Here is a 26,936-nt window from a genome sequence, read left to right on the forward strand (position 1 = left end):
TTAGACAGCTACTGGCTTTTTAGTCCAGACTCCTCGCTTTGGCAAAACAAGGCTTGAGCAAGGAGTCAGGATTCATGAAGCAACAGCTCTCCCTAAATATATTTCAAGTTTGTGCTGGGTGTCCTTATTTTGCTCTATTGTGTGACTTTCCTGTTTACTCTTCCCACAGCCAGAGGTGAAAGTAAGCCGATACAGTGTACTGGCAAGAGCTAGTGCACCGTACCAGGACCGGCTTTCCCAGATGGCAATTTAAAGCCCTGGGGTAGCGGCAGCAGGGCTCCGGCGGGAATTTAAAGGACCCTGGAACCCCAGCCACCGCTATCGTCCCGGCCCTTTAAATCCCTGCCAGAGCCCTGCTGCCGAAGCCCTGGGGTAGCGGCGGTGGGGCTCTGGCAGGGATTTAAAGGGCCCCAGGGCTCCAGCCTCCGCTATGGCCCCGGGGCCCTCTAAATCGCCACCGGAGCCCCGCTACCCTAGGGCTCAGGCAGCAGGGCTCAGGCGGGGATTTAAAGGGCTCAGGGCGCCAACAGCCACTATCACAGCAGAGCCCCGGGCCCTTTAAAGCTCTGCCAGAGCGCTGGGGTAGCGGTAGCAGCCAGGAGTCCCCAGGGCTCCTCAGCTGGTAACTCAGGGGTGATTTAAAGGGCCTGGGGCTCCCAGCCACCACTATTGCAGCTGGAGCCCAGGGCCCTTTAAATCAAGATTTAAAGGGCCCAGGGATTTAAGGCCCTGCCTCTTCTGGTTGAGGCCATGCCCCCCCCACACTCAGGACTCTGGTGTACCGGTAAGTCCTTTAACTTACTTTCACTGCTGCCCACAGCCATCTATTCAGTTTGATTAGTACAGTCATGCATAGAATTTTAATAACCTGCCATAGTTACGCAATAACTGTACCTCACTGCCTTACAATATTCATATGGATGATCATCAGGTGGCTGTTAATTATGCATCTCTTGGTGTGTCTCCCTAGCACACAGGCCCACTGACCCCTTTTTATTATAGGATATACTGATATCCACTGAGCATTATAAACATGCAGAGAGATTGTCATGTCTTTCCCATATTTGTACTTCAACACACCACAAATTTTGGTGCCCCAATTTTCATAGGTTCTATCAATTCCTCTCTTACTCATTAACACCTGTCAATTAATCACGATAGCAGCTTGTGGTTAATATATTGCTGACATCTTATTTCAATGAAAATCCCCAGTGTATTTCAACTGGTCGTAATTGGTATCTTGCAGTTATTTTATTTCCCTAATCATCAACGCTTAACAAGGTTATATAGTGGTTAATTTGTCAACTTCTTTTATGCCAAAAGCCTTATTTGGTTAAACGAATATCTCACAGGTCTGAGGCCTGTAGGTCTTGTGTTTCAGCCCTATTTAATCTCAATATTTTATCTATATGCTACATTAATACATGCCTGTCAGTTCTACCCCCCTGTACTGGTTTCCCACTTATTTCTTACCTATTATTCCCACTATTACTAATAAATCCCCCCCCACACACACACACCCAACTCCTAAATCACATATTACCAAATGCAAGCTAATTGGCTACAACTCATAAAATGGGGACAATACTGTCATGGTTCTGGAGTTAACTGCACCTTTGCTTCCTTTAGGGTCTCCTCAAAGATACCCGCTTAGATTTCAGGCCTCTAGCTATCACCTCTTTGTGTGTGGGAACCCTCATTTCTTTCCCAGCAGACCAGAGTTTTAGGGTTGCAGTTCCCTTGCAATTCATTGTTCTTACCCCAGCAGGTCTGACCTAAGTCCAGCACCAGCTGTTTGGATGCCTAACATGGGCCAAGACAGGGTTTACCATTGACTAGCCAGCCTCCATAACATAGTAGATTTATTTAGGACAAAATCATTCAGAGAAAAAACCATAATATCAAAACAATAGTCTACACCCACACTAACCTTACCACATGTCACTCATAATCTGATGAAGTTCAACAAGGACAAGTGCAGAGCCCTGCACTTAGGATGGAAGAATCCAATGCACCGCTACAGACTAGGGACCAAATGGCTAGGCAGCAGTTCTGCAGAGAAGGACCTAGGGGTTACAGTGTACGAGAAGCTTGATATGAGTCAACAGTGTGCCCTTTTTGCCAAGAAGGCCAATGGCATTTTGGGCTGTATAAGTAGGGGCATTGCCAGCAGATCAAGGGATGTGATCGTTCCCCTCTATTCAACACTGGTGAGGCCTCACCTGGAGTACTGTGTCCAGTTTTGGGCCCCACACTACAAGAAGGATGTGGAAAAATTGGAAAGAGTCCAACGAAGGGCAACAAAAATGATTAGGGGACTGGAACACATGGGTTATGAGGAGAGGCTGAGGGAGCTGGGGATGTTTAGTCTACGGAAGAGAAGAATGAGGGGGGATTTGATAGCTGCTTTCAACTACCTGAAAGGGTGTTCCAAGGAGGATGGCTCTAGACTGTTCTCAGTGGTAGCAGATGACTGAACAAGGAGTAATGGTCTCAAGTTGTAGTGGGGGAGATTTAGGTTGGATATTAGGAAAAACTTTTTCACTAGGAGGGTGGTGAAACACTGGAATGCGTTACCTAGGGAGGTGGTGGAATCTCCTTCCTTAGAAGTTTTTAAGGTCAGGCTTGATAAAGCCCTGGCTCGGCTGATTTAATTGGGGATCGGTCCTGCTTTGAGCAGGGGGTTGGACTAGATGACCTCTTGAGGTCCCTTCCAACCCTGATATTCTATGATTCTATGATTCCATATGGTTAAAATCTCATACCCGTTTGAGGGACCTGAGTCATTTCAGGATCACTCTTTACACAGATTGGGGGACTTTGTTCTCCCAAGCCTCCTGAAACAGGTGAAACCAGACAATGTCCCTTTCCCCAGAAGGTTAAGCTTCAAAGGACTACTCACATAAGTAAGGCAAATGGGGGTATATTGCTCTTTAAATTTAAACAATTTCTTAGTGTATGAGACTGCATTAAACACCTCTAGTGGTTCCAAATTCCACAGGAAATGCATCCAGTAAAACAGAATACATAGATACATAAATACTTATTGATACAAAGGATATTTTGTGTGGCCATAGTGCTCCACATATCATACAGTATAGTAGTCTTTGAAGATTTCCATGCCTCCAAAGTTGTACATCTCTTACAGATACTACATACATCACAAAAGAAGCATGAGGCTTGATTAATGTTTATAAAATGCATTTAAATCCTCAGATGAGAAATGCTCTTAAGTGTAAAGTTAGTATTTTCCTGTATGTGTGTTTTCTCTTCCTTTTCTTTCTAAAGGTGAGTAAAATAGCATCAACTGTTTTTCTTTCAATCATCATCGCAAAGCTGGGTGAAAGATATGGGGCCTGATTCTCCACTATTTTGTACTTTGTGAAATTATTTACATCTCTGTGCAAAGTGAATATAAAATGCAATCAGATCCAAATGACAGTGTTTTATACCGACTGTGCATATCTGTAGATGACAACATAAGGTGCAAGGCAGTGTGGAGAATCTGGATGGATAGATAGAAGTAGACTCCCTGAGCTTTGTGTAGAGCCATGCATGTTTATGGTGTTATACAAATAAGAATCAAACTCTCTAATATTTGACTCCAATCCAACTCCTATTGAAGTTTATAGGAATCTTTCCCCTGCACTTGCCAAAGGGAGCTACCTCTGCATAAGGATGACAGCTTCTAATTAGGCCTTGATTATATATCCTCCTGTAAACCTAAACACCTCTTCACTTCGGCAGTTTGTCTTAATCCTGCAAACTGATCTGTGCAGTGGGCCCCCATGGTCAGGCCCAGCATGGCTTATATGACTACATGATCCAAACCAAACCATGACAGCTGGGGCAGCACAGGGGCTGGGGCTGAGACTGAGGGCAACAAGCCAGGCTGGCTGGGTTCCGTTCCCGGCTCTGCGCTGAGTCGCTGGGGAGCTTGGGTAGGCACCTGCTCTGTGCCTCAGTTTCCCGGGTGTAAGAGCGGGATATTAAAGTGCCAGGGAGGGGAGGGGAAGGCGAGGGGCAAGCCTGCGGGCTGCTGGGAGTGGCTCCCTAGCACAGCCGCGGTGCTTGTGATGAATTAAGAGGCGGGCAGAGCGTTTCCCAGGTGCTAACCCGACGCCCGCAGCGAACCCAGCCCGGACGGGACGGGGGCAGCCACAGCGTGGCCGGGCACCGTGAGAGGCAGCTGCTGCCCGGACCCTGAGCGCGCCGTGACCGCGGCCCCGAGCCCGCCCAGACCCTGGCACGGCAGCGGCGCTCATGGCCTCCGGGCCGGGCCAGGGAGGCGCTGCCCGTGAGCGGCGCGGGGCGGCTGGGCTCAGCGGTGCCTGGCGCCCCCACGGAGCGGGCGAGCCGCGGCGGCGCTTCCGCAGGGCGGCCCGAGCCCTGGCGCATCTCTGCGGACTCAGCTTGTGGCGGAAAAGGTGCGTGGGCCGGGCGGCGGGTCCCGCGGCGGGGACAGGGCTCGCAGGCGCTCCCGGTCCCATCGGCCGACCCGGCCACCACAGAGCGGGCCCCGCTCGCCCCGGAGCAGCTCAGCCAACTCCCCCCGGCGGCCGGAGCGAGGGGCGGCGGCGGCAGCTCCCCAATGTAGGCTCAGCCCTGCCCCGCGAAGCGCAAAGGGGTGTTGGCCGTTGACGTCCGTGGGCGCAGGACTGGCCCCAGAGCGGGAAAGGGGCTGCAGGGCGAGGGCAGGAGGCGGCCAGGCGCGGCCCCGCCTGTCTCAGTCATTAGCAGCCACTGTACGCAGGCAGACGTTGCTGGCGTTTAATTAGTAATAGCCGCAGCTAGAGTCGCTGGGGTGATGTGATCGTGTCTGTCAGCATAACAAAAATCATTGCCGCTGTTGTCAGGTTCTGCCCCACCTCCAATTTTAAAATCAGTTTCCCCTAAAAATCGCAGCACTCTGCTGCTGAGACATTCACCAAGATACTGAGATTTAGGAAGAGATTCTCCACTGTGACCATATCCAGGACCTCAGACTCAGGACTAAACTACTTGGCCGTGTCTTTTAAAACTTACTGCTATAGATACTCTTGAGGGCATTTCTGTGCCAAAAAAAATTAAAAATTCTGCACACAATATTTTAAAATTCTGCAAATTTTATTGGTCAAATAAATGTGGAAGCTCCACCTTGGCATTGGGGCGCACAGGCCACTGGCTGCACGGAGGTGGGACTTGGGGGATCACCGTGCAGCTCCTCCCTGGGATATGGACTCAGCGGCGAGGTTGCACCTAACCCTGATACAGCACAAGGACCGGACCTGCCACAGAAACACCCCAAAGCCCTGCCCCTCTGTGCCAGGTGCGGGCAGGCAGGCTTAGCAAGGCAGGATCCAAGTGTGAAGGGGCTTAGTGTGGGGGGGATCCAGGTGTGGGTTGAGAGGGTTCTGTGTGGGGCAGTCTGGGTGCGGGTGGCTCAGTGGAGGATCTGGGTGCAGGGGGAGATCTGGATGCACAGGGGCTTGTTGGGGAGTTCTGGGTGCAACAGTAATGGGACTCTGTAGGGGGATCCAGGTGAAGGTGGTGGGGGTTCAGCAGGGGGGGTGTCTGGGTGTGTGTGGGGGGGATAGAGCTTGGCTGGGGGCTCTGGGTGTGGAGAACTCAGAGGGAGGTTCCAGATGCTGGGGGAGTGGGGCTCAGTAGGGTGGGGATCCATGTGCAGCTGGTTGGGGCACAGTAGGGTAGGGTTCTGGGTGTGTGTGGCTTGGGATGATCCAGGTGAGGGGGTGAGGGCTCGTCCGGGGGTGGTGGTGGTTCTGGGTGCGGGTGAAGCTTGTCAGGAGGATCTGAGTATGGGGGGGGGGTCTGGATGCACAGGGGTTGGGGGTATGGGGGAGCAGCTCCCTGTACAGGGATCCCTCCTCCTGCAGCTGAGGAGTGACAGGTGTAGGAAGCGTGGGGCGGGGGAGAGTTTGCAGAGCTTTCTACAGCCAGGGGAGAAATCTGGGGGTGGGTCTGACACAGCCCCAGATACTGTGCAGGGGAAGAGGAAGTCCTGTCCTCTCCAGCCCAGCTGGGACTAGCAGCTGAGCCCAGCGCAACATAAGAACCACCAGCCGGGTCTTCTTCAGTCCTGCCCCATACCCCACAGCAATTTACCTCTCTGCCAGCTGCCATGGGCACCCAAAACATACTGCTGGGGAGGGTCGTATGACTGCTCTGGTGGCTTCCCTTTGCTTTCCCCATCAGAAAGTCATTTTTCTGTGGGGAAGCAAAAAAATATGTGGGAGACATAAATCCTGCACATGCGCAGTGGTGCAGAATTCCCCCAGAAGTATATAGAGACTTCAGCAGGTATCCAACAGCTCTGTATTAGCATCTCTGTTAATTATTCTGTAATTACTTTTCTTCCATGAAAACAAACATTGCAGTGTTAAGTATTTTCTCATTTTGCACCCTCTTTTCTGTTTTTGAGCTACCTCATTGTCCTCCTTCAAATCCGTCCTTATAATTCTCTCCTTTTTCTGATGCTTACACAAAATGTAGAGATAGAAGGTGGGTGAAACCAACTTCTGTTCATGAAAGAGACAGGCTTTTGAGCTTACACAGAGCTCTTCAGGTCTAAAGAAGACCCAAAGAAAAGTTTTATGTAAGCTTGACACCTTGTCTCTTTCACCACCAAAAGTTGGCCCCATAAAAGATATTATCTCACCAACCTTGTCTCTTTAATATCCTGGGGCCAACTTCACACAACAACACTGCATACAAAACACTTAACAGGCAGCTAGCAAGCTGAGATCACTGCCTGTCATGCTGACCAATATTGTCTCATTGTTTCCTTGTACTCCCTCTTCTTTGTCTGCATCAGTTTGTTGCTGCTTGTCTTAAATTTAGGCTGTAAGCTCTTTAGGGCAGGGAGTGTCTTTTTGTTCTTTGTTTGTACAGTGCCTAGCACAATGGAGTCCTGGTCCTTTTATTAAGGACCCCAGGCACTATGGTAATACACATAAATAAAAATAATAATGATTATTTGCTCAGTGGCAGCCAAAACTTCAAATTTGGTTATTGGACCTGTGAGCCTTTTTGCTCAAGAAAATTAAAATGTTGTTTTACTGTTGCTGCCTAGGGTGGTCAAGGGACATTTCTCTGCATTCTATTTGTTCTAGTTTGGATGATTGTGCCAGGGTTTCTAACTTTCATTCTCTATAATTTCTATCACTAATCTGGGAATGTGAGACCAAATAACTTATTTTAAATTCAAAATACTAAGATGTAAATATTGTGGACAGCGCCCGTCCACCTGGTTTAAAATCTCGATCTGATCATGTAGAGTGGAATTAGTCTAATCCTTCACTAGTGCTGCCTGTTGATGTTTAGCAATAACTATGACTTTGCCCATGAATATGTTTTTCCTTGGTTCCTGCTCTTCAAGTCATTAGAGAATGTGGAGCTGGAAAGGCTATACACTTGGGCCATTTGCTCATATATGCATAGAGTCTGGGAATGCCTTTTGGGCATATATATCCATAGGCTTGCTTTGTGCATATATATCCATAGGCTTGCTTTGATTACATTGGTTGGGGGAAACATAGCACTGCAGAAGTTGAGACAGTGAGAACAATATTTCCATCAAAGCAATACATTCTGAAGGTCAGGTGGCCTGGTCATAAAAAACGTTGTTAAACATGCTTGTGCACTGTCTTGTGTTAATTTGTTGGTATTTAAATGTGATTTCAGAGGCAAATCACTGATGCAGGTCACCTTCCTTTTCCTACTCTCTCAGTATCTGTGTAAAGTGATTTTACCAATATGTCAATTGTATATTACAATGAATGGACAATATATTTTTTTATTACTAGGTCACAGTGTAAAGACAAAACATTGAAACAATGTGAATGCTTGATGCGGTAGCCTGATGAATCTGGCATCCACGTATAGCTTCAAGCATATAGATCTAATTTTTCTACTGGTTTTCCTCTAGAGATCCAGAAGTGTTTAAATTTGTCACCTTTATATTTGCCTGTTCCTAAGGATAATTGGCTAGACAGGCCATATCTGTTTTTCATTCCAGCATAGCAGTTTATAGCTTTTGCAAAACCTCAGACAACAAGAGATCATCTTCCAAACTAAAACACATCACTTATAATGATGCTCAAGTCCATCATGAAATACTTGTCCCCAAATGTGTCAGTTTTGACCTCCTTAAGAATGCCCCTAACCTGGGCCAATGCAGCCCTTCACTCAGTTTTTGCAATATATTCCAAATGGATGACAGCCAAGTAATGATAATTAAAAAACAAATAAATTATTTCAGTGCTCTGGCTAGACTAACAACCCAGCATATATGGTGAAATGTTCTTTGAAGGTATTCAAGTATATTGCAACTGGTTGGAGAGTAGGGTGACTGGATGTCCCGATTTTATAGGGACAGTTCCGATATTTGGGGCTTTTTTTTAATATAGGTGTCAATTACTGCCCCCCAATTTTTCAGTCTTCCTATCTGGTCACCCTAATGGGGAGCTCTCACCACACCAGCCAAAAGCAAAAACATTTTAGAAAAATTCACAGAAAATTCATGTTGGCATAAATTATACATGTAGGTATTGTAGAGTGTCTATAACTGTTCTAGGAATGTACATGTAATGTCAAACATGGGCTCTTTCTTCCTTGATCTTTTAGGGCCCTAGCAAGCTGCTTAACCTTTTAACCAAATGAATAGTCCAATCAAAATAACAGAATGTTTAAACTTAAGCAGATTCGTAAATGATCAAGGGCTTAGAATGATTTTCTTAATTTATTTAAGAAAATTTTTGAATACTCTGCTTTCTGTCTAGATATGTTGGAAAGAGTCCAGTAATACAGTGGGCAATATTTCACATGAAGAGGCAGACACGTCTTGGAAGTGATCTCTTATTCAACATCAACAATTATTCTACAACTAAGCTTGTTGGTATTTTTGATATTTGTGCTATAACTCTGCCATAATTGGTACCTGTGGTCCCAATCCTGCATTTAGATATGCCCATGGACCTGTGTGTCCATGAAGAGCCTCATTGACTTCACTGGATTCTGCACAGGTGTAAGGACCTGCCTGTGCAGATCAAATTGCAGGTTTGGTGCCTATGCATTTTTGTGGCAAAAATTCCTATTAATTTCTGCGGGACATCTGGGTATGCAAGGATCAGGTTTTATGCAATTATTAATCTAGTTCTAATGAGGGATTGTTAAGCTTTTTTCCTGTGTATCTTTTGTCTAACAAAAATTAGATATTTGTTCCTGTATAATCTTAAAATGTATCTGAGTACACTAAAACTTCTCATTTAAGATAACTGAAAATATAAAAAGAAAAGGAGGACTTCTGGCACCTTAGAGACTAACAAATTTATTTGAGCATAAGCTTTCATGAGCATTCCGATGAAGTGAGCTGTAGCTCACGAAAGCTTATGCTCAAATAAATTTGTTAGTCTCTAAGGTGCCACAAGTACTCCTTTTTCTTTTTGCGGATACAGACTAACATGGCTGCTACTCTGAAACCTGAAAATATAATATTTATCATAAGTATTTTAAAATAGATTATGATTACCTCAAAAAGATGGGGAAAAGAAGAATGTTGTCAACATGTTCAAACACTTCCCCCTCCCCTCCTCCCCACCCCAAGTCATTCAGTGGGGTCAGAGTGGAACATACTTGTAACAAAGTCACAATGAAGTAGGTTGAAACTCCCAGCCAAATCCTTCACAGAACAATCTAGTTATTGCTAGAATTGTTTGCATATTTCAGTGCATTCAAATAAAATGATTTCCTTATAAGAGTTTTACAGTATGTATGAATTATGTTAATTAATGAATGTGTGTCTTGGAAATGTTAGCCTGCATTTGTGGAACAAAAATAAAACCAAAATAAACACACCACTCAAACAGATACCCATGACTACTGTAGAAACCTTTATTCTATTTAAAATACACTCAGTGTCCATAGGGACAAGTAGAATACAGTAAACAGGAATACATATACTAATGTTTACATTTTTACTTTTGTTTTAGAGGGGAGATTTTGAAAAGCTGAAGTGTCTGTTGTATATTTGCCCTAAAGAGAGAAGCCAGCAAGATCTCAGGGAGGTAAGGAAAATAAAGCACTTTATTTGATAAATAATTAATCCAATGATACTAGGGCACAGTGATGATTTTCTTATGTCATTTTATTTTTGTAGATAACCATTTAACTTATGCAAACATAATTTAGAAAGAAAAAAAACTGTGCTAATACAGCATGCAAAATTAGTAATTGCGCTGCATGTTTAGACTGCTTCACCTGAAACTGATTACTACTCCCATCTGTTCAGACTTGAGTATTTGAAGACTATTCTGTCTGATCTCAGTTTCCAGATTTTGAGGGAACTCCACCCAACTATTTCTACTGTGGTGTTAAGGGATAGCAGATCACAGGCCTCCAATGTAGACACACTAACATTAGCAGTGTATGTGGGTGGCCCTGGAGAAACTTGACCTATATGGGTATACTTGATTATGCAAAAATTCTATACTATTAGGCTTATGAAGGTAAATTCAGATACTCAAATCCACTTCATACTTCAAAAGTAATAAAGTAGGTTGGGTGATTGGTATCAAATAAGGGGAGGGAAGAAAAAAGCAAAAAAAGAACAAAAAAGAAAGGGAGGAAAAAGAAAGGAGTGGAGGAGAAAGGAGAGCGACATCTCATTTTCCATCCGCTAGGAATCAAAGATTTCTAAAATGTCAGATCAAATCTTTTCAAGTCCACTTCTCCAAAAATTTATGCACACTTTTGCTGCCAGGTCATCCAAGCCTCTGTGCCAGTCTTCTATCCCTAGAGGCAGTCTGTTCTTCAATCTGAGCTCTTTGGCTACAAGCACTGCTCTAGAGACCCAAGCTTTCTGTGAGTTTCAGAATTTCCAAGGTGATGGGATGGATCACAGCTCTGGGAAGTCATTTTTAAGGAAGTATCCATGATCTTATTAATCCTCCTGCCTACTTCTAGCCAAAAGGACTGTATCCTGGGACAGTCCCAAAACATGTGAGCCAGGGTGGGTTCGGGAGCCCCCCGTCTCAAGCAGCACTCCATTTTGGTAAGGCCCAGGCACTCAAACCTATGTGAGGACCAGAATGAATGAAATAATGTTTTCTGCTGGATCAGCCTTAATCATGGATCAGTAGAAGAGGTTTCTAATTTTTTGCAAGGCACTTTCCCATGGGCTAGGGTTCAAGTATGTATGCCAATCTTTGTTCCAGGCCTGGCACAGGCAATCTAAGTTAGGGAGTGTCTTTTGGACCAGGAAGTCATAACAGGCTACAGATGATTGGGTGAACCTCTGGAGCTCTCTCCATATCAACACCTATTCAGGAGTTTCTGGTGCTCCCAGCGCATCAGGACCAAATATGTCCTTCAAGAGATGCTTAAGCTGCTGGTAATGCCAGGCAGCTACATCAGGTAGGTTGTATTGGTTCTGGAGTGCTTGGAATGGGAGAAACTGATCCACAATTAAGAGACCCAAGCTATCCCCTTTCTCTGCATTAATATTTTCTTGATCATTTTCAGCACTGGATTGCCCCAAAGTATAGCATCAATGAATGAGAAGGGGTGGAATTTACATTTTTTAGCCATGTTTGTCTGGTAGTCAATATTGTAGGGGACATTTTACAATCAAAATGTTAGTAGGCTGAACCTAAAATTCCTGCCAATGGAAGGTGATGGATCAACTCCTGTTCCACCAGCAGCCCAGGGAGTGATCTTTTCTGTTATGTTCTGGAGTGACAGGGCTGCCTGCCTGCAGATAAGTCCGTATGATAATGCTGCAAGTTGGAAAAGCCTCCCAATGTGATTGAGAGTTGCAGTTTAAACGAAGCCAGTCTTGTCCTCCCACCCACTGGAATAGAAACTGGGAGACCTTTCAGGATACACCATGTTCAGGGAAGGATACATTCATTTTGATGACATTAATTTTGCCCCAAAGGCTAAGAGCATGGGATCTCCATATGCCCCAATCTCTCACTACCTGAGCTAAAATGGACTCTAAATTAATTTTGACCAGATTCTCCATCTCATTGGGAATGATTTTCCCTAAATATTTAATCCGTTTGGGTTGCGCTTAATATTCCAATTATCATAGATTCCCCTATGAGCTTGTTTACTTATACCCAGAATTTCCAGTTTTTTCCAATTGTTTTTACATCCCTAGAGGTTTCCAAATGCATTAATTAGATTTAATAGGCTAGGAACAAAATCTTCAAGTTTAGATACAAGAACAAAAGCATCATCCGCATAAAGCATGATCTTGTGCTCCATTTGGCCTATCCTGATGCCATGTATATATTGACTTGTATAGTTAGCAGTAGCTAAAGGTTCTAGGGCTAGGTCAAACAGCAAAGGTGAAAGGGGAATGGTTTTAAAGTAATGCCCTGGGTGACAGCCCTGGAAGAGGGATTCATACAAAGAAGTTTAATGTAGGAGATAAATTTGGCAGTTAGTTTAGCAAGCATGTAAAAGTAATCCATGTGTAAAAGGTGTTCTCTGCATCCAAGAAGACTGCAGTTTTGATGAGTCAAAGGAGCCTCTAGCTGCTATGATGTCAATCAGTTGACACAAATTGTCAGCTCATCTGTTTAACTTGTTGACTTATCTGTTAAAAATACTTAACACTTACCACACTAATGCAAACTCCAAAAAGCATCAGGCCTGCATTTTCAAACTAGGATGCCTAAAGCTAGGTGTCTAATAATATGGATTTAGATACCACACCATAGTTATCACTGTGTGAAAACACTGCCCATCAGATTTTACCAGATCTAATTAAAGTGCTGTGCTACATTGTTGGGGGAGTGAGGCAACTGCCCTGCGTGGTGTCCATTCCCTTTCACTCGTCCCCAAAGTGCTTCTTGCTCACTGGGACATGGAACCACATCAGTTCTGCTACAGGGGAACTCTTCACTGCCATGAATAAGGGGGTAGAATTTGCTCCTTAGGGAGTATTCCATATTCCTATTTATACTGATGTTGTGTGATCTTGCGAGTCACAGAACTATCCAGGGTAAATAAAGAACAAAGTGTGTTTCTCTTTACCCACATATCTCAATGAACAATAAAGAGAGAAGAGTATGACTTCATTATGAATAATTTTGAAATCTTGCAGTGGATCTTTACATATATACCAAATATATAGGGTAAAGTAATTAGTTAAAGATCTGTGAAAACTGTTTAGATACTATGGTGATGAATGTCCACATTAGACCAAATTCTTTTCTGAAAATGTAGTTGTTTAGACTTTGATCATACTTCAGAGACCAAGTATAGGATTATAGCTTTTTCTCCCCCCTTAGAAACTGGGTGGGGACAAGGGAAGGGTCATATTTTTATGCACTTTAAATTTTAATATCCCTAAGTAAATTGGGTAATCATCTCTCAAGTACTAATGGACAAAGAAACTTACATTTCATTTTGTTAACTATGACCTTTTAGAGGTCAGATTTTTGTTTAATTTTTCCAGTATAAAAAGCTTTTATGTAAACACAAGGCTCATTCTAAAGCATCTGACAAATATTGACAAAAGTTGTTCCCCTTTTGAAAGACTGCATCATGTGAGTTGTGTGGAGGTGACTGAGAAGCTAGGAGTCCTTTCACATAACACACTTCAGATCTGAGTCATTGCCAGTCACTTGTTACCCATAGTATAATAAAAATAAATCATTTTTCTAAATTTGATAAATCTGCTAATGATTTAAACTCCATTAACTCATTGACCATGGATCTGTAGTGTCTTCCAGTTGATTGTGTGGAATTTTAGCAGTAGCTTGGCCTTAGGGATGCTTTAGAATGAGACTTGGCCTTAGGGATGGATTCAAGCTCCTGGATCCACCAAAATTTCATCCTCCTCATTTTTTGAATCTTCTCAGACAGACCCTTTCATCCATCTGCCTACACTGACAGCTGTCTGTCCCTCAGTTCTGCTTTCCCATGATGGCAACAACCCCACCAGGCTCTTCCTCCTACACAGGCAGCCCAGTCCTGTGCTGCCAAGTCCCATCCTGGACAGACTGTGTCCTTGCTCAATTTCCCACTTCAAGGACCCAGTCAGAGCTGACTCTTTTCTATCAAACCAGTATCAAGCTGGCAGTCTGTCTTCTCCTGAAGCAGGGCCAGCTCTAGGTTTTTTGCCGTCCCAAGCAAAAAAATTGCCACCCCAAGCTCCGAGAGTGCAACTGCCCAAGCAAAAAAAGGCTGGCCGGAATGATGCCGCCCCTGGAATTGTGCCGCCTCAAGCACGTGCTTGCTTTGCTGGTGCCTAGAGCCGGTCCTGTCCTTAAGGTACCGATGGAGTGAAATTCACAACTAATGGGGTACTTCAAAAACTGTCACAAGGCAGAATGGCAGTGTGGTGAGCATGATGAACCTGTTCCCTTATCTCCTTCCCCATGCTATGACATGACTTGAAAGACTGAGAGGAGAGACAATGTCCATAGTGCCTCTCTTACTTGCATTATCCTGCTGTAGCAGCATCAGGTGTGTGGCTAGCAGCAATCAGTCGAGAGGCTTGTTGCCTCCTTTAGCCCTCCTGATATGAGAGGTATCAGCTCACTTTACCTTTTCCCCTGTGCCTAAATTTGGTCTCCTACCAGTATGCTGCTAACCAGCAAAATCCAGCTGTGAAGTGTCCATCTACAGCTGCTTTTCTGCGTCTCTCTGATTCACTACCAGCTACTATAACTGCTTGAGTACTGGAACTTTTGAATTCTGATCCCTGTCACAGGGATCCATTGGTAATCTACCCTTACATGGTTCTCTTCCAGACTTGACCTAGCTAGAAACTTTCAAATTTGTATATTGCATGGTCCTATCCTAGAAATTCCATCTATCATAATATAAGTTGGTGGATATCAGAATGTAAAAAACAAAAAACCCAAAAGTAGCGAATTTGTTAGAATATTTTTCATCTGTATAACTTTTAATTCAGACAAATTATCTGGTTGTGCTGCTGAAAGTGAGATTCTGCCATGCAACAAACATTCTTAGTGCCAAATTCTGTACTAAGATATGTGCATGTGGCACCCTTTAATTATGTCTGGAGTAACATCATGGGGCCAAACTCTGCTCTCAGCTACAGCAGTGTAAATGCAAAGCAGCTCTGACTTTTGTGGAGGTACTAGTGGTGTAAATACAGAGTAACTAGGGGCAGAACTTGGCCCCATGTCTATCAGGCAAGCTCGAGATTAGAGTCACATTCTGAGACAGACAGGGTGAGGAAAGGAAATGGTAACAGTAATACAATAATGTGATTACTAAATCATGACATTCACAACACAGAATCCATCATGTTCTGAGAAAATCTTAAAATATAGAGAGAGCCCAATGCATTTGGAAGAAGCATGATGCAAAAAAAAAAAAAAGTACAATTTTCCTTTGTTCCTTATGAACAAGATCCCTACTTTAAAGGGGTTGAGAAGACTTTGTTAGCAGTATCCTCTCAGTCACAAATTTGGTCCTGAATATATATGCACACAGCTCCTGTCTCCCACTGAGTGTAATGGTGCTTGGAGCCCCCAGTGAGTATAGAATTTGGCTCTCAAAACCCTGAACTGGAGCTGGGATGGAGGCCAGCCATTCTAGTGGAAGCCTTTGGAGGCATAGTACCTGAAGTAGGCCCAGTGCTTCTTGGTGCTGTTTTGAGGGCAAGGAAAGCATGGCTACCCTACAACCCGTAAGGAGAGAAAATCATCCACTCTCCTGTATACTGGCAGGTGTGGAAAATGGGGCAGGGCCATGGAAGCCAACAGCATACTAGTCTTGCCAAGCTCAAGCACTGCTGTTGTGCCTGGGTCCTACATGAGGGCCAAGGAAATGGAAGATTCTTCCACCCTCTTCCTCTGCCTGGGCACACACGCAGGGGCTCAACTTGACCACAGTGTAGTTTACAATTTCTCTGGTGTGTTATCTGAGCCTGTTATTAAATTGAAGTGTGCTGTCTTTTTTTTCCAAGACACAAACATGTCTGAAGAAGAACAGAACATTTCAGTGTTTACCTCATAAAACACAGCTCCAACTTTGCCATGCTGTAGTCTACCAAGAGTAAGTAAGAGACAAGAATGCTACTGTTTCCTTCAGAAACCGAGGTCAGAACATGCACATTTTTCAACAAAACTGTAACTCTTTGAATTAAATATTGATCATACTTCAGAAACACTCACCCCATTAAAATAAAATATTGACAAGCAGAGTGTGACAGGGTTGGGGGAAACCCCGTCCTGTGCAGGGCGAGTGTTCCCGCTTCTCTTAGGGAATGTTTGGGGGAGGGGGGGCATATGTACCTTACTTCTATGTCCCTCCCAACCCGAGTCCAGACACTCATCCTTATCAGCAGGGTGGTGCAGCCTAGTGGCCAGAGTACATAAATTCACCATTGTCAACTGGGCAGTAAGGCCTAGTGGCTAATGTCAGTCAATCCGCACCTTTTTGCAGGGCAGTAAGGCGCCTAGTGGCCCAAGTCAATAACTTCATCCCTTTTTGCAGAACAATAAGGCCTAGCGGCCAGGGTCAATAAATTCGCCATTGTGAGCGGGGCAGTAAGTTCTAGCGGGCACAGGGGGAGGGGTTGCACCCTCAGCAGAGGGGTCCAGGCCCTCCCTCTCCACCATACCCCATTCCAAGGCCCTGTTAGTGGCTATAGCGTGGGCCACTGAGTCAGCGGGGAAAGACTCCGACAAAAACACACTGACTCAAGGCTTTGGCTCACTCACCTGTCCGCTGTCTGACTCCCCTAGGCTGCTTCCTGCCGTCGTCCCTGCTGCTGTGGTCTGGGCATCCCTGTTACCTTTAGGTTCTCCGGTCTGCCCTTTCTCCGGCATCTCCATACCCAGCGTGGCCTTTGGGGTTGCCTTGGAGTCTGCCTGGGCTGCGGCATCCCCAGCTCCTACAGTCCCAGGCTTCCACTGAGCCCTGGTTGGAGTGGCTGGCACGCGTCCTTCTTCCACAGCAGTCCACCCCAACTGAGGTGAACTGCTCCCTTTTATACTGGAGCATTCCCAGTAGAGTAACGTGGGCATGTCTTCCTCAACCCACAATGTAGGGTTAACCCTTCCCCGTCCAGCGCAAGGTGAGTGCACCCTGTCACCCAGAGCTATATAATACTTCTCTGGTATTTGGTGATTTGGACCGTAGTCCTGAAATGGAGAGCTTCCATACCTGAGATCTAAAAATCCAGTTGGAATGCAAGATCATCAGTGTGCTAATACAAAAGGCTTCTCCCAAGAAAATACAAAAATAAAGACATAACTATTTAAATTAAAAGATCTCTCCAGGATCCAAGCAATTTAACCACTTCCTGCAGTAAGTCCTGGCTCCCCCATGCCTGACCCCCCAGAAAACCACCTTACCTTTCAATGTCTTGGCCCTCTTGTATCCTGTAATAAACTCGACATCACACTGATGTGTGGATATAGCTGGCTTTTGGGAAAGGCAAGTTCTTGCAGTGCAGAAACTGGACCTTTTGGTGTGAAATATACCATGGAACAGTGAAACATGGACTCAGAGATATCTTAAGACCTCTTTTGTGCTTGCCCCACCCCCGAGACAATATTAATCCTGGCTATGAAATCTGCTCTTTTGTATGAGCAGCATTAAAATTTGAGAACAAATCCCTCTACCCATGCAACTTCAGCAAGTACATTTTCAGATTATAAATATGGTCTTCTTACATGCTGTCCTGTATCAGAAACGTTGTGGGAGCATGATGTTTTGTTCAAAAGGAATATGCATAATTAGCAAACAACCTCTACATTTAGTGACAGTTAAGGCTGTGGCAGAGCATACCCCACCCACCCACAATCTTAAAAAAGTGGAAATAAGCTAAGCATTGTGACTTGTGCATTTCTTTCCACCTTCCTGTGGCCTACGACTCTGTTGATTAACACATTTCCAGCACTCCATAAGGCTTTTACTTCCATCTCCAACAGATACACAACAGCTTCATCAAATTTGCACTCTACCTCAGAGCCTTAACAGTGATAAAGCTCAATAACTTCCCACTTGTATGGAATGTGTGACATCCAGATGAACTCCTGTTGATAAAATCGATATAAAAGAGGGTTGAGGTTTTGCATTACAGTTCCAAATTTAATAAAGTTGGCATAGAAATAGCTTTGCTATAGCCTGTAGCAACAACATGTTACACCAGTAGATCTGCCTATTGCTCTCCCTCTTTCCTGCCACTATGAAGCAAACCTTTCAACTAGGGCTGTCAAGCGATTAAAAAAAGTAATCACGATTAATTGCGTGATTAAAAAAATTAATCATGATGTTAAACAATAATAGAATACCATTTATTTTGGGGCTCTCAAGTGATTAAAAAATTAATTGCGATTAATCGCATGATGAAAAAAATTAATCATAATTAATCACACTATTAAACAATAATAGAATACCACTTCAGATTCTTAAACCTTGGGTCGACTGCTGTATTTATCCTTAGAAATCTCACATTGGTGCCTTCTTTGAGTTTTGTCAAATCTGCAGTGAAAGTGTTCTTAAAATGAACAACATGTGTTGGGTCATCATCCGAGACTGCTATAACATGAAATATATGGCAGAATGCAGGTAAAACAGAACAGGAGACATACAATTCTCCCCCAAGGAGTCACAAATTTAATTGCAGCAAAGAGTCCTGTGGCACCTTATAGACTAACAGACATATTGGAGCATGAGCTTTCGTGGGTGAATACCCACTTTGTCACATGCATTCGACGAAGTGGGTATTCACCCATGAAAGCTCATGCTCCGATATGTCTGTTAGTCTATAAGGTGCCGCAGGACTCTTTGCCGCTTTTACAAATCCGGACTAACATGGCTACCCCTCTGAAGCTTCACAAATTTAATTAACACATTATTTGTTTAACGAGCATTATCAGCATAGAAACATGACCTCTGGAACGATGGCCAAAGCATGAAAAGGCATATAAATCCTTAGCGCATCTGGCATGTAAATCTCTTGCGATGCCAGCTACAGCGGTGCCATGCGAACGCCTGTTCTCACTTTCAGGTGACATTGTAATTAAGAAGTGGGCAGCATTATCTCCAGTAAATGTAAACAAACTTGTTTCTCGTAGCAATCAGCTGAACAAGAAGTAGGACTGAGTGGACTTGTAGGCTCTAAAGTTTTATGTTTTGTTTTTGAGTGCAGTTATGTAACAAAAAAAACCCTACATTTGTAAGTTGCACTTTCATGATAAAGAGATTGCACTACAGTACTTATATGAGGTGAATCGAAAAATACTGTTTCTTTTATCGTTTTTACCATGCAAATACTTGTAATGTAATATAAAGTGAGCACTGTACAAGTTGTATTCTGTGTTATAATTGAAATCAATATATTTGAAAATGTAGAAAAACATTCAAAAATATTTAATAAATTTCAATTGGTATTCTATTGTTTAGTAGTGCGATTAATCACAATAAGTTTTTTAAATTGTGATTAATTTTTTTGAGTTAATCGTGTGAGTTAGTTGTGATTAATCAACAGTTCTACTTTCAACCTTTAAATATACCAATGAGGGACACCTGCAGATCTGATAGCTGACATCTTGGCCAACATCAGGGATTGAAATGATAAACCCCAGAGCTAAAAGCATAAGTTTTTATAGTGTGCTAAGGACTGAGGCTCACAAGTAGAGAACTGTCACAGATTTACATCCATTATGAATTGGGCATAGTAGGACATATACACACACTGACTAGTGGGTTCCAAAAGTAAAATGTTTAGCAAATGACTGAAATGTGTATTCTGGTGATTAACGCCATAATTTAAGATATCATAGTTAAAGTGCAAAATCTGTTTCAAAGTGGTTTTTTTTCAATTTGTGAAACTCTCATAAACATTCCCTCACCCCACATAAATCCTATTGCTGATCTGAAGATCAAGAGATTCAGATCCCTAATGTAGGCTCTTACTATTTGAGCTGTAGGTATAACTCTAGATGAACCCCTGGAGAGGTCTTGAAACATGTTTTCTTAATTATTTACTTGTCAGAAGTAAAATATTAGTTTATTAGGAATCTTGGATTCTATACCTAGCTCTTGGAAGGGAGTGTGGGTTTACAGTGGTTAGAGATAGGATAGTTGGATGTACTCCCTTTAAAATGCAGTGTTATGTACTGGATAAGATTGTGGTTTCTCATGTTAGAGTTTTGGGCCTATAGTGATCTTGTATAAACTCTTTGCTAATTTATTTTAAAAATGTGGGCGAGTGTTTAGCTCTTCCTTAACTGTCTTTTAGACTGAGGTTTGGGATTGTAATCAATAATCAGGGTAGTAAAATGCATGGGAATTTAAACAACACTTAGAAGAGGTGGGTTTTGAACACCTGGTCTCCTCTTTGCCAGCTCAAGAAACTTTTCCTTAGGCTTCAAGTGTATTTGGGGTGTGTCTTTCTCTCTCATTTGCCCGCAGCAGATTTGTTGTCAAATTAAATATTGGTGGGTTTGCCTCAGTGCACATATTTTCCATTATGACTAAAAAGGTATATAACACTCTATAGATAAACACTACCCATGTATAACATACTCCATGATTCAGCACACAAGAAGCCACAATGATGCCAAAGGACAAGTCCCAGAGTGTCTTAAAGTGCAAAAGGAGTACAAAGAAAGTGAGACAATCAATGACCAAAAAAATCACCAGAAGAGGTGATTTGGAACTGCTCTTATTTGTTCTGTGTCAATTCATTTTTCATCAAACCACCATGAAAAAATCCAGATAGAACTCAGTTTATATTCTATGCTTTATTTTTTTTTTTGCCATTTCAATGAGATTTTTACAAAATAATGTAAAGCTTCTGTTAAAATTGAGCTTTGTAAGTCAGCCTTACCTATGGCATACCTACCATTGCATCATAATAAGTGATATATTGTGCTTATATAGCACTTTCCAACCTAACATCCCAAAGTGCCTTATTAACATTAATGGGTCTTATTCTCATTTCACTAAGGCTATTTTATGCTGCTGTGCCAATGTAAAGGGGCCTTAAACAGTACACCCACTTTAAGGCCACTTTACTTGGTGGGGATGGTGTAAAGTTGCCTTAGCATCGTGCATTTAGCCTCACCACAAGTCTATGTAGTGGGTAACTAATGTCTCCATTGGACAGATGAGAAAATTAGGGCAAAAACAGGTGAAGTGATTCACCTCATTTCACATAGAAAAAGTCTGCTACAGCTGGGAATAGAATTCAGTTTTCCCTGACTCCCTGACTGCTTTCAGGTCTCTGTTAGTGCAGCAAATGTTTTGACAAAGTAGGCTGGCGAGTAGCTTTGTTCCACTGTGTTATTTTGTTATTGGTGACATCAGCTCAGATTCTGGGTTTAGTTATGTTTTTGTCCAGTGAACTAGGATGGAAGCTCTTCACAGCTGAATACATTAGGCAGTGGTTCTCCACCTGCAGCCCAATCAGCACACAGCTGCAGCCCATGTGACATTCTTGGGGCCATACAGGTAGTATTGGAAGCGGCCCACAATGGTAAATAGGTTGGGAACCCACTGCATTAGAGTCTGAGCTTTGGTGATAGTAGTCTGAAAAGTTAGGTAGTTGACGGTAAAGAGTAGCTGTCCTGATAATTATTTAGTGGATTCTGTGGTTCAGGAGAAGGACCTTCTGATTTCCTTCATGTATGTAATATATTATAGTCATTACTGTTTGGTACTTGGCATTTAAATAGCACTTTTCATGCACAGAGATTTAAGCATTTTATAGTGACAGGTAACTACCATGGGTGTGCAAGAACACCACCTTATGTTGTAACTGTGTCATCTTTTAGGAATTCCACTCTCTGTTTTGCAGATTGATCCTTATTGTATCCTGAAACTTAAACAAATCAACCATTAATTAATGGTTGATGTTACATTTCACATATCCTGGAAAACATGTAATATTTAAAATTAATGTACCAATAAGCTGTATATCTAATACTAGAAGGATCCTTTTTACAAAATAAATACATGGTGAGATTTCTGAAGGGGAAAACTTTAAATTGGATGGGTCTCAACACAGGCTAAATCATGTGTTGTAACTACTCTGATAGAATTCCTCTAAGGTTTAGCAGGGATCCTTGCTGATAAGTATGTTGGCATCAAAGGCTTAGACTTTTAGAATGCTGTGTGCACAGTTTATGTGCAAAAGTATATACCATTTCTGTGTTTAATTTACATGCATGACAGATGCACTTAGGAATGCAGTTGCAGGAAAAGTGCACTCAAATTTGCATTTCAGTACTTGCACACTCATGATATTTATGCAGTCATGGTAATAGCAGGTGCAGATTAAGTGTATGTACCAGCTGTGGTTCTACAGCTTTGTTCTCCTCCTGACATAATATCAAGTTAGTCTGTTATTAGCGGTTATACTTTTTTCAGTGTGTCATGTTAATTATGGTATAATTTTCATCCAGTCTACTAGGATACGTTCTGATGTCTGTATCTTTCTGTTTACATTTTGCATATTGTAGTCATTGTTTATTGTCAACATTACATAACTTTTACCTTTTGGGATTTTAATTCTCTTTCTAGGTGTGAAGCTGGAACCATAGTTATAAGGCAAGGACATGTTCCAAGTGAATGTTACTTAATACTATCTGGAAAACTAAAAGTCATAGGGGGTGATGCAAATTTCAAAGACCAAACTTTCACCTCTGAAATATTATGTGAAGCTGAAGAAGGAGACTTCGTAGGGGTAAATATTTTCATTTAAAAGTTTAATATTATTTGAATGAAAATATGCTTTAAAATGTTTAAAGGGGATATTTCCAAAGACACAAAAGGAAAGTCAGTAGAACCTGGATACCTTATTACCTTAGTCTCTTTTGTTAAGTTTTTAATAACATTTACGAAATTAAAAATAATGTGGTAAAAATTCCTCCTAAGGTGAAGTGTTCCATGAATCCTGGGATCTGTGCAGGAAAAAGGGGCAAGTTGGAGCAGATGTGGGGCATGGACGAGGAGGTGGGCAGAAGAGAGAACTTGGCTCCAGGTCCTATGATCTTTCTGTGACTGCACACCACAGTACATTCTAATTGATCCAGGCTTTCATGTTTTGTTTGTTTCTATGGGGCAGAGGGAAGGGAGACATGCTGTTTCTGGTCTCCAGTGACAGCCTGTAGGAATGTTTGGAAGAAATCTTATATAGATTACCTTCCTTCTCTTTAGCCTCTTCCTTCAGGAAGGGTCAATCAGGCCCTTAGACATTTGTTAATAAAAAATTAATTTGATGGGCCCAATAGATTGTCTAGTAGCAATGCAACATGCTGCTATGAGAGAGTTCTTGTCTCATACTTCCTGCCTAACGGGATTAAAGGAAAATGAACCTGTGTGATTAAATCTATTTTCATTTTAAAGGTGTTTGTTCCTCATACAATACAAATGGTGGTAACTCTCTTTAGTTTTGCACCCTAAAAATATTAGGCTGGATTTTGCCCCAAAGTACAAGTGTGCATCTTCCACAGAAGGCAGCATTTGGCCCTTTGAAATTAGATGCCCATTTAGAAGGTAGTTTACATTTAGAAAGCCCTCTGATTTCTTTATCTGCAATAATTTTATTTTCCCAACATTTACTTTAGAATTTTCAAGCTTTTTAAAATGTGTCCTTGAGCAGAATGCGTTTGATATTAATTGCAAGGGGCAGTTAGGATAAAGCAATATATTACAGTCAATGGAAGTAGATAGAACTTAGTTCCTTGTAGGACTGGGTGCTTACCCAGTGTACTATTATTAATTTATCTTTATACCTTTAATTAAAAGTTGTACAATCCTCTATGCAATCTTAAGTTTTTTATTATAAAAGTAAACTGTACAGCTGAAAGAAGAATTATGCTTCTTGTTTTTGTTTTGCAGGAAATCTGTCTTCTGACTAATACAAACCGATCTACTTCCATTATATGTAAATCCGATGTGGAACTTCTAGTGATAAACAAAGAGGTACTTGGGGGAAAAAAAATGAATGGCAAAATAAGTGGTTTCTTTAATTGAATTTATTCTCTCCTAAAATACTTTTTAATACATTTCACATCTTTGAAGACAAAAATGGCCATTTAAAAATTAATCTCTGAACAATTAATGTTCTGATATTTAATTTCATTAGTAAATTGTTGTGCAAATTCTTTACAAGGAATGAACTCTGAATGTATAATCAACAGTATTAGGCTAGTTTAAAATGATACCGTTAGATGTTAAAAATAATGCAGATACAGCGTTCCAGGAGCCAAAGTATTGTGATGAAGAAAAAAGGCACCTGAGGTAAGCTGCTACAAAGTATTATTTTTTAGGAAATATATAGTGTGGCTTGTTACAGTAGTTTCTTTATATTTTCAGTTAGAACCCCTCTGAGACTCATATCTACAATACGATGTAGTGGTGCATGAACTGCTAATGTTATAGGAGAAAAACCATCTGATCACATTTGTATTGGCAGCTGTATCACAATTTGGCATATAAGTCTCTAGGGCCGAAACTTAAGTTTTTCAGTGTTTTTGGGAGATGAATTATAAATAAAGAACAATTTTTATTGCTGGTTCTGGGTCTCTTTTTATTTTAAAAATATTGACAAGGTAAATCTCATGAGGCAAAAAGAAAAGGAGTACTTGTGGCACCTTAGAGACTAACCAATTTATTTGAGCATAAGCTTTCGTGAGCTACAGCTCACTTCATCTAAGGTGCCACAAGTACTCCTTTTCTTTTTGCAAATACAGACTAACACGACTGTTGCTCTGAAACCTCTCATGAGGCAGTAAGTCTTAATTCGCAGGGTGATCGCCTAATGCTAGAAGTCTCTTCGTGGCTTTCTAAAGCTGTTTAGGCCATGAATTCCTGATGTAATGATGACAATAGTTTATCTATCTTGATGTGCCAGGTTGTAGAGTTTATTGCTTAGTCCCTCTCTAGGGAACTTTGAGTAACAGCCTTGATTTGCCTCTCCTGAGGGTGGGGGAATAGGGGAACTCATTGGCTGTTCTGGAACATTATAAATTATCTGTAGGAAGCTTTGTGGCATTGGACTCTAGCCCTAAAGTGCTTTTGGGTGTTGGTGTGGTTACCAGTATGGCCTGGAAAAAGAGCAGAGAGAAAAGAAAGACCATGATGTGGTGGTTTACTCTAATGGAAGCAAATAATGGTTCTGGATGTGTGTAAAAAGGTTAGATTTTTTTTTTCCAGACACCTTTGTCAATACTTATGTAAAAATCCGTACTTGATATTTGCCAAGATAAATCAGGCTGATATTCTCCTGCTCCTAATAATAGTAGAGCTATGCAAGTGAGATGCATTTCAATTTGAAAATGTTAGAGGAAATATCCTGACTGTTTTAGCACTCTAAGATCTTATTAGTTTAATGTGATCATTGTTATTTTTTAAAAACTCAACAGAAGCCCTAGGAATCTGATTACCTGCAACAATTGTGAGAATGGTTAATGTGTAATAAAATAGTATTCCGATACTGCAAAAATACACCATAAATAAAATCATGCCCTGGATGTGGTTTTCTCTTTTTGAATATCATATTCATTGTATTATTTGTAAAATAGAAAAGGAAAGAGAGAGCTCTATTAATCCAATGACCTTTTTTTACAAAGAATGATAACTGTGTGCTAATGGAAACATTCAAACAGTTGGTTATGTATGTTATGTATATGTAGTGCCCCAAACAGTGTTGTTACATGCTCATCAGTGAAGATTTTCAATTAGTTTTAGCAGCATTTTACAGGCACAATGATTTAGTTTCCTATATGAAAAAAAAATTGTTCATATTTTTGCATCTGGAAGGCTTCCTCCTTTCCCCAATGTTAGCTTTTATACCATTTGTTTATGTCAATACAACAGTATTTCTTTTGCTAGCACTTTTCATTTTATTCATGAAGGGAATTAGCATTTTATCCACTGCTGTTGTTTGTTCACTTCGAAGCAGAACAATTGTTGTTTTCCACTGCCACTAGTTTCATTCTCTTTTTAGAAATGTGCTTCAGTATGATAGGGCTGCTTTTGAAAATGGATATTTTGTTGTTCTGGAAGACAGTCATCACCAGCCTGCTGGAACAATTTGTATAGTGGGGGTGCTGAGAGCCATTGAACCAATCCGTAAACCCTGTCTATAATGAAATCCACTTCAAGCTAGGGGATGCTGCAGCTTTAATTTGCAGTGTCTAATCTGTATCCACAGTCTCTCTTTAGAGTTTCATACAAACCTCAGTTTTCCATATATCTGTTTTGTACTTGCTGGGTTAAACTGCTCTTAAAGCTTTCAAGAAGGTGTGTTACCTTTGCTCATCTGGAGTGAGGTCAGGCAAGTCCTGTGTCTCTGGAGCATGAGAGACAGGATGTTCAAATAAGTGTTGCTCTCTCCCCATGGTCTACTAAAATAGGTTTCATTGCACAGCCACACAAGGATAAGCACACAAATTATGACCTCCTCACAAACACATAACACAAACTGCATACTTTACCTGCGTACATATGTTAGCAGTGAATATTTGCTTATGTCATTGAGGTTGTAATTACAGAGTTTTTTGTTACTCTGTGAAGGAAATTAATATGTAACTTGCCTGTTTGGAGGCAGAAGGGAGTTCCTTGTGAAATTGCATGTCTGTCACTGTCAGTTGAAATACACTGTGTGAGCATTAAGGAATGGCATTTCCTACAACTTGGCATTTCCTTGCTTTGAATTTGTTTTTTGGGGATATCATACTTATTTAGCCCAAATTACTTAGCCCCAAGCTGTCAAGGAGCTGGACTGATACTGGTTCAAAGGGGGAAGTACCCATCTCCCAGGAGAAGTTACATGCTTCCGTTGGGTGACCAGATAGTAAGTGTGAAAAATCAGGATGGGGGTGGGGGGTAATTAGCACCTATGTAAGAAAAAGCCCCAAATATCGGGACTGTCCCTATAAAATCGGGACATCTGGTCACCCTAACCACTGTACTAGTTCAGGCATTTC

The 26,936-nt window shown here is 42.0% G+C and overlaps 1 protein-coding gene across 1 annotated transcript in view; it reads left to right on the forward strand.

Moving 5' to 3' along the window:
• Positions 1–26,936, forward strand: part of LOC311519336 (uncharacterized protein) — a gene marked incomplete at its 5' end in the record, with an annotated part of 94,254 nt that overhangs the window by 10,283 nt on the left and 57,035 nt on the right. The window contains 5 exons of the mRNA XM_084625755.1: positions 4,303–4,427; positions 9,990–10,064; positions 15,953–16,041; positions 22,525–22,687; positions 23,845–23,928. Of these exons, the coding sequence (XP_084481881.1) occupies positions 4,303–4,427; positions 9,990–10,064; positions 15,953–16,041; positions 22,525–22,687; positions 23,845–23,928 (536 nt within the window). The remainder of the gene's footprint in view (positions 1–4,302; positions 4,428–9,989; positions 10,065–15,952; positions 16,042–22,524; positions 22,688–23,844; positions 23,929–26,936) is intronic.

The sequence above is a fragment of the Lepidochelys olivacea genome (assembly GCF_965140295.1).
Source record: "Lepidochelys olivacea isolate rLepOli2 genome assembly, chromosome: 4".
In the NCBI taxonomy this organism is placed as follows: Eukaryota; Metazoa; Chordata; order Testudines; family Cheloniidae; genus Lepidochelys; species Lepidochelys olivacea.